At 49.1% G+C, this 8,543-nt stretch overlaps 1 protein-coding gene across 1 annotated transcript in view; it reads right to left on the reverse strand.

Annotated features, from left to right (window-relative positions):
• Positions 1–2,193: 2,193 nt before the first annotated feature.
• Positions 2,194–8,543, reverse strand: part of LOC101979151 (S-adenosyl-L-methionine-dependent tRNA 4-demethylwyosine synthase) — an 81,678-nt gene continuing 75,328 nt past the window's right edge. Inside the window, exon 16 of the mRNA XM_005344675.2 lies at positions 2,194–2,744. Within this exon, the coding sequence (XP_005344732.1) occupies positions 2,523–2,744 (222 nt within the window). The 3' untranslated portion in view covers positions 2,194–2,522. The remainder of the gene's footprint in view (positions 2,745–8,543) is intronic.

Here is an 8,543-nt window from a genome sequence, read left to right on the forward strand (position 1 = left end):
ACAAAGGCCTTGCCTCAACGGGAGGGGAAGGGAGGACAAGGGAGCTGAGGATTAAACTCAGGTCCTACTTGGTGCTGTACTCAGGCACCTCCACCCCAAGCCTTTTCTCTACAGACTGCAGCTTTGCTTCAACTACAGAAGGGAGGTGAGAGGGAGGACGAAGGAAAAGAAGCCCCCCCACTCACCCGAGTTCCGTAACTGGACCCTCGGTATTCTCAACTAAAGAATGTCTTTTTTCTCCCCCATTTTCTTTCTTTTTTTCTCTCAAGACAGGGTTTCTCTGTGTAGCCCTAGCTATCCTGAACTCATGTTGAAGACCACGCTGGCCTCAAACTCAGAGATCCGCCTGCCTCTGCCTCCTGAGTGCTGGCATTAAAAGCGTGCACCACTACACCTGGCCTCATTTTCTTTTTAAAAAGTGTGTGTGTGTGTGTGTGTGTGTGTGTACATGTCTGAGTGCAGAAGCATACAGAAGCAGGAAGAATGTGTCAGATTCCCTGGAGCTGGGGTTACAGGCAGCTGTAAGCCACCTGAGTGGGTGGTGGGAACTGAATTTGGTCCCCTCCAAGAGCATCAAGAACTCTTGGTTGCTGACGTGTCTCTCCTGTTTTCTTAATAAGTCTACCTTGTGCTTTTATTTTTAAGTAGCCTGACTGAATGCAAAGTGTGGTAGCTCATACCAGTATCCCCAGCCCTCAGGAGGCGAGGCAGGATTGCCATAGATTAAGGGCCAGCCTGGGCTATACAGCACAACCTGAACTGCTTGAAAGCCCTTCTATCAACAGAAAAACAACCAAAGATTGGGGTTGGTCAGGTAGCTCAATGGGTGGGAGCACTTGCTACGAGGCGTGTGGATACAAGCGTGACACAGTGTGTGAAGGTTGAAGGAAAACCTTGGCTTTAGTCCTCCTCTTCCATCTAGAGACAGGCTTTCTCATCTGTCGTATGGAAACCCAGGCTGGCCGGCCCTGGAGCTTCTGAGGAAGGGGTCTCACGGGACTAAAACTCAAAGAGCAGAAGGAGCTTTAATCTGTGGACATAAAAGAATGCTTGTGCCCTGGGTCTGTAGGAAAGATTATTGTGTTTTAGATAAAAAAATTTTTAAAGTAACTTCAATTACTTAAGAAAAAAATTAACTACAATAGTTCTGGCTAGAAAAACTTGAAGCTGGGCACAGCCATGCACACTTATAATGCCAGCACTCAGGAGGCAGGGGCAGGAGAGTCAGAAGTTCAAGGCCATCCTCAGCTACAATGTCATTTTGGGGATAGCCTGGGATACATGAGATCCTGTCTCAAGACATGTCGGGGGGAAAAGGAACAGAAAACTTAGGTCTTAAAGGACAGATTGATTGTGTATAGCAATGAGGGCAGAGGTAGAAACAGAGAAACATGGAGAGGAGACAGAAACGCGCATGTGCACAAGAAGTCTCAACAGTGATTCTGAACAGAAAGACAAGGAGAGACCCTGTCCCACACGTCTGCTGCACTGATGACAACACACTGAGTGGCAACATTTCTTCCAGAAGGGACTTGGACTCCCATCTAGCCCATGTCACCTGCCATGGTAACCTGGCTGGGACAGAATGAAACACAGGCTGGTCTAAGGTTTAAAACAATTCCCCCAAAAGCTGTGAACATGGAAAAGTTTAAAGTGATTGATTTAATATCTTAAAATATTTGGAAGAATAAATAACATTTGTAACTGGAGGGATGGCCCAGGAGTTAAGAGCACTGCTGCTCTTCCAGAGGACCTGAGTTCAGTTCCCAGCATCCATGTTGGCCATGCAAATGAGAGCTGTGCTTGTGGAGGCCAGGATAGGGCGTCAGATCCCTGGAGCTGGACTTACAGGCGGTTGTGAGCCGGCCAACATGGATGCTGGGAACACACACACCTTTGAGAATTGGGAACAATCATTTTTAGGAGGTGTGACTCTTTAAGATTGAGAAAAGGAATGGAGCCCTTACCTTGAAAAGGGCAGAAAGGTTTGGCTCAGTCACTGTAAGCTAAATATATTGGTGCTCACTCTGGAAAGAGCCAATAGCTAAGAGAGCGCAGCCGGTGCCACCGCCTGGTAATTCCAGCCCTCAGCAGACTGAGGCAGGAGCACTGCCGTGAGTGGATGCCAGCCTGCGCTACCTAACCAGAACAGATGTAAAGAAAAGAAAGAAGGTGGGGGGAAAAGCCAATAGCTTGGAAGAAAGAGGCAGAAATATTTATTCCCTGTGTAACACCCAGGAATAGCACTTAGGAAAATTACTAAAATAAAATTCAAAACTATTAAAAAATCCAAGGGTGACTGTCGCCTTCACTGTCTCAAAAATCAGCTCCGAGAAGGGCCTGCGCTCTCGTGAGAAGCACTGGGCCGAGTGTCCGACCCTGACGCGGGTCTGCAGCCCAGCTGCCCGGTGGTGTCACTCTGGAACACAGCTGCCAAGTTCTGCCCTTGACAGGGTGATGGGGACTGAGAATCTTCTGGGGCCGGGCGGCTTTGTCTTTGGAGATCCTTAATTCAGATAAGCTCAGCATCCAGAAATGTCCTTTGCTTTGTTCTTCCTCTGGTATCTCGTGTCCTTGGGATCAAAGCCTCTTTCCCTGGCCCCGAACAGTGCCCACCGTGGAGTTCTGGCCATGTAATCGCTCGCGCTGAACGTCTTTGCGCCTCCACTCTCTTCATACCGCAGCACGAGCTCTCGGAAGCGGCTGTAATCGATCCACGTCCACCACTCTCCACTGACCTTAAACTGCAAAGAAAAGTTGTCAGTCCCACATGGATGACTGTGGTAGGTAGCTGCACTGCCTACGTTTATGACAGTCTGACCCAAACTGGAGCCATTTTGGAAGAGAGGAACTCAACTGAGAAAATGCACCCATGAGACTGGCCTGCGGTGCATTCTCTTACTCGACGAATGATGTAGATGTCCCAGTTCACCATGGGTGGTGGCACCCCTAGGCTGGTGGTCCTGGGTGCCTAAGAATGCAGGCTGAGCAAGCCATGGGGAGCAAGCCAGTAAGCAGCACCCCTCCATCGTCTCTGCATCAGGTCCTGACTCAAGGTTCCTGCCCTGACTTCCTTCAGTGATAGACTGACTACGAGCAATACATTGAAAGAAACCCTCTCCTCCCCAGGTTGCTTTTGGTCATGGTGTTGATCTAAGCAACAGAAACCCTAACTGAGACAAACAGCATGAGTTTCGACTGGAAAGATGGCGCAGGCTCAGCGGTCAAGAGTATTGTTCTCCCAGAAGACTAGAGTTTGTGCCAGCACCCATGATGGGCAGCTTACATCTTCCAGTAACTCCAGATCCAGGAGATCCAGTGCCCTCTTCTGACCTCCATGGGCAACCTCCCCCCACCCCACCCCCAGCATACAAAAATAAAAATAAATGTTTTTTTAAAGATAAAAGAAATGTCAAAAAGTTTCGAGAGGGAGAGCCAAGAATGTGTCTGTGTTGGTAGACTGCTCTCCAAACACGTATGAAGCCTTGGCTTCCATCCCCAGCACCGCACAGTCTGGACATGGTGGTACCCGCCAGAAACCCCTGCATTCAGGAGATGGATCAGGATGATCTGAGGTTCAAGGCTAGCCTGAGCTATATGTGACCCTTGCCCAAATCGATGTTTTAAATTGCTAATCGGCCTGGTTCTCCTCTGGTGTCACGGTCTCACACGTTTTCAGAATGCTTGTGTCCCTGAAGCCCACTCTACCCCAGGCACAGAGGGCCCAGCCCGACTGTTGATAAGGAATACTTCCTGAACGGCGCGGTGGCCCAGACCCTGGGAGACTGAGGCAGAAGGACCAAAAGGCAGAGGCCAGAGCAGGTTGTATTTAGGAACACACATACATGTACATCATATACAGACAGCCATGTGACAACAATTCATGAAGAGGTCAGAAGTTGAGGGAGTGCAAGGAAGGACAATGGGGGGGGCTAGAGGAAAAGTGGAGGGGACAGAATGCTAACTGCACTATAATCTCAAAAATAAAAGAAGAAAAAACGCAAAGCCTTAAAAAACAGAGAACTTATATGAACGGGGGAGGTGGTCAGAGGCCAAGCCTGCCTACAGTGAGTGTCCCTGGAGCAGGGTGACTGCAGAGGACCAGAGAGCTAAGCATTGGTCTCACGCTGCTTCTGACTGGCCCTGCTGTGGCTGCTTTTATCTGGTGTGTGTTTTCACCCTTCTGTTAGCAGAATGTGTGGAGGGCTTCTTATTGCTAAACTTTGCTTGAGTAAAGCCTTAATCAATGGCCTCTAATTCCGAGCTGCTAAATGACTCAAGCTAGCCTTTGCATCCTAACACGCATACAATATCTCATTAGCAGAAAGCCTCGTTAAGAATTTCAATTCAATAATGGGAATAATCCAATTTGTATTCTCTTAAGTAAATTGCTTCTCAAAAGTCATTGTGGCATAATGGCCGTGAATGAAGAGAACAGAGAGGCGACAGAGGAGGGGCCAAGGAGACTCCTTTTGTGGGGAAGGCTTTTCATCCAGAGCCTCTGCCTGGCATTCACGTGTGTAAAGTTACTGTTGACTGGTAACCTGGAAATAGCCAAGTGTTTCTGTCCCAGGCAGGAAGAACAAGAAGTCAAGGGCAGCCAGGGCCACACAGTGAGAGTCTGTCTCAAAACAGCAGCCTGGAGATGAGGCTCAGTGGTTAAGAGCAGGCACTGCTCAGGCAGAGGACAGACCCTGCTGAGGTCCCGGCACCCATGTTGGGTGGCTCACAACCACCTATAACTCCAGCTCTAGGGCACCCAACACCCTCTTCTGGTCTCTGAGGGCACCTATGTGTGTGTGTGCGCACACGCACGCGCGACCCAAGCCCTTTCAAATAAATCTTGGAAAAACGACAATAAAAGTCTAATTAATTCTATGAACCAATTACCAATTGAAGGAACAGTTTCCAGTTACAGCTGAGAAAAAAATACTGAAAATGAAAAACATCTTCTTGGAGTTAGGATACTTATTGAATTTAAATGGTTTGTGGTTTATATCAGTTAAGAGCTTTCTAGTAGACAGGGCCAAATGTATGTAAAAGCTTAATTGGTCTGTTGATGAATTATGAGGCCCAGTCTTTAAAATGCCGCTCCAAGGCTTCCTACATCCTACAGCCCAAGGCCTAAACTCCCATCTTTACTTTCCCTTCCAAGACACTCCCCACAACTGCTCTCCAGCCAGGTACCTGGTGCACACTTAACCCTGTGACTCAGGAGGTAGAAGCAGGAAGAGGAGTTCAAGGTCATCCTCACCACGCAGTCTCCAAAAAGAAAAAAGGAAGGAGGGGTGCCGGCTGGGGAGATGGCTCAGTAGTTAAAAGCACTTGCTTCTCTTACAGAGGACCATGTTTGGTTCCCAGCACCCACACTGGGCAGCTCATAGCCACTTGTAACTCCAGATCCAAGGGCCTTATCTCCACTGGCACCTGTATACATACACATACCCCTCACCCCCACACAAATATATTTAAAAATAAATCATTAGCAAAACAAACAAAAGTAAGAACTAAGGGATTCCTTGTCATGGATAAACTCAGAGAGACAACGGATCTGTTTAGATTAGAGCGCCAGTTCTCAGCCCATGGGAGCACAACCCCTTTGGCGGTGGAGCAACCCTATCACAGATATCAGAACCTGCCTATCAGATATTTACACTATGATTCATAACAGTAGCAAAATGAAAGTTATGATATAGCAAAGAAAATAATTTTATGGCTGGAGGGGGTCACTACAGCATGAGGAACTGCATTAAAAGGTCGAGGCATTAGGGAAGTTGAAAAGAAACTGAGTGAGAACTATAACCCCATCCTTTTAGCCAGGTGACATTAACTGTATATATTAGAGTTGAGTCTCTGCTCTCTCTTTCTTACAGAACACAAGAAGCTATCCGCAATGCCTCTCATCTGCAATCCCAGAGGCGGTTTGCAAACTCAGGCATCGGAAGCCATGCTAACCGTCCTCTAGAACTGTGCTCTGGTCCAGACTGAAAAAACCACCTGCACAGAATGGGCTATTAGAAGATAAGAGTGACAGATAACAATTCCGACTCCCAGTCTCTAAGGACACAACCGGAGGACCAAGCTGATGTGACGCAGCGTGGATCACCGCGACAGGGCACCTCAGATGGGGTGGCTCAGCGACAGAAATGTTTTGGAGGCATAAGCCCATGGTCAGGTCCCCGTGAGCCCGGTCTCTGGGGAGGGCTGTCTTCCCAGCTGGCAAATAATGCCTTCTTTCTCACTGTGTCGACACAGGCTTTCTCCCTGCGTGCAGGCCGTTCAGTGTCTGTCCAATCGGTGCCCTATTCTCACAACGTCATCCAACCCTTAGAAGCCCCATCTTTAATACAGTCATACTGGGGGATTAGAAGCTCAACACAAATGAATTTGAAGAGTAGGAGACATAAAATTCCACCCAGAGTATGAGTGGCTCTAGAATAATGCTGAGCCACCAGGCCGCAAGGATCAAACGAATCTCTGCACTCCTCAGGACAAGCTGCGGGAAAAGGAGCTCAGAGAAGTTCAACTGTTTCACGCAGAAAGTAGAAGCTAAAAGGGCAGCATTTAGCATGATTGACATAAACTGCCGGAAGACAGCTGTGCTGACAGGGAAACAAAGCCCCAGCTCTAGATGTGAGGGAAAGTGTCCTAAGACATGGGGTCACCCGACTTCAGGGACCTCACAGCCCCACACTGAAGAGAAGAGGTAAATCTATGCAGAATTATGAGCTAGCTACAAACGCCACAGGCAATCCTGTGACAGTGTGAGGAATACGGTCTGAACAGTCAGGCCGCTCTAGACGAGACCAGCAGGAGGCTGACGCACGGGCATGAGCACCTACTGTGAGGGGAAAAATCGCACAACCTCATCTAGCTATTATCTGACCCCCACACAGGGAAAATCCCCTAAATGACACGACAGCACAAGATCCCTTTCTTATTAGATGGCCGGTCATCTAAGCCTGGATCCCAACACCTTGGCTGGAAGCATATTTCTCATATTTTGATTAATGTTATAGTATTTTAAAATATCTATTACATTTATTTATTGGGGGGAGGAGGTGCTTGTGTGTGGAGGTCAGAGGACAACTTGAAGCAGCAGTTCTCTCCATCCACCCGTGGGTCCCAAGAGTCAGGTCATCAAGCCCGGGGGCAAGTGCCTTTACCCACTGAGCCATTTCTTGGCCCCAGATTAATTTGTGTTTGATGTCTCTGACCTTGCTGGCTTAAGGTGACGCATCCAGTTGTGAGCCCAGAGGGAGACAAGGTATCAAAAGAGACGGCTTCACAGAAAGCGGGCCACATTTCTGCTTCCTCCACCACACACTGGAGTGCAGAAGACCCGCCCCACCGACCTTGAGAAGGAAACACACCAGGAGATACGGAGGCAGAAATAATATGGCCTGGGATTTCATCCCACTCCGTGTGAGCTTCTGGACTTTTCTTCACAGAAAAGAAAGAAAGCTCAGTGGAACACCACAGTAAGCTGTTTCAGAGGGAGGCCCTGGTGTTGGATGTCCACTGGACTGAGAGCTCACAGTCCCTTTACTTGTATCATAGCAGATGGAGCTGTGAGGCTTCCTCCCAGGGCATGGGAATAGCTGTGGGTGGGGTTTCCTCTGCTGTGCAGCTAAACACAATCAACCTGTCAATCACTATCTCTCTACCCTTACCCCCTCCTCCCTCTCTGTTTTTGAGCTGGAGTCTCTCCACATAGCCCTGGCTGGCAGGAACTTGCTATATAGACTAGGCTGGCTTCAAACTCACAGAGATCCTCCTGCCTCTGCCTCCTAAGCGTGCACCACCAGTCAGCTTCAAGCATAGCCTCTCTGAATGTGCTGCCTGAAGCCTTTCTGGAACTTTTTTCTGGTGTCCAACCAGGTCTTTTCCCATGGGTCCTCAGGCACATAAATAAAAGAACAAACACTAAAATACCCCAGTGAAGGATCCCATCCGCTACCGAGAAGCCTGGAGAGCAGGTAGATGGTGCACGCTGGGAGCTGAACCACCTACCCCACGTAAACAGCTCATTTGCTCTCAAACTTCTGTCTGTCTCACAACTCAGGACATTCCCACGGTGCTTCTAAAGTGCAGGTCTATTCTGCGCGGGATGTACTCGGTGGCATGTGTGCGGGTGTGTGTGTGTATGGAGGGAGACGGCAACGTTGGGTGCCCTCAATCGCTCTCCACCTTATCCTCTGACAGTCTCTTACTGAACTTGGAGCTCACAAGCTGGCTAGGCTGGCCAGCCAAGGGGCTTTAGGACCTACCTGCCTCTGCCTCCCCAGCACTGGGATTACACATACATGCCCACCATGCCCAGTGTTTCCACACGGGCTCTGAAGATGGAGCTCAGGGCTTCATCTTTGCACAGCAAGCACCTTCATGACTTCATGACCCTCAGCCTCCTCCCACGCCCATTTGACTACTGAGAACCCTCTGGCAGTGCCTCCCTATCCCCACAGGATGAATACTAGGACTGCATTCAAGTCTGTCTCCATCCAGTTCACCTCAGCGCTCTCCCCGCCCCCGACTCCCCCCCC

Source organism: Microtus ochrogaster, chromosome 2 (assembly GCF_000317375.1).
Source record: "Microtus ochrogaster isolate Prairie Vole_2 chromosome 2, MicOch1.0, whole genome shotgun sequence".
Classification (NCBI taxonomy): Eukaryota; Metazoa; Chordata; class Mammalia; order Rodentia; family Cricetidae; genus Microtus; species Microtus ochrogaster.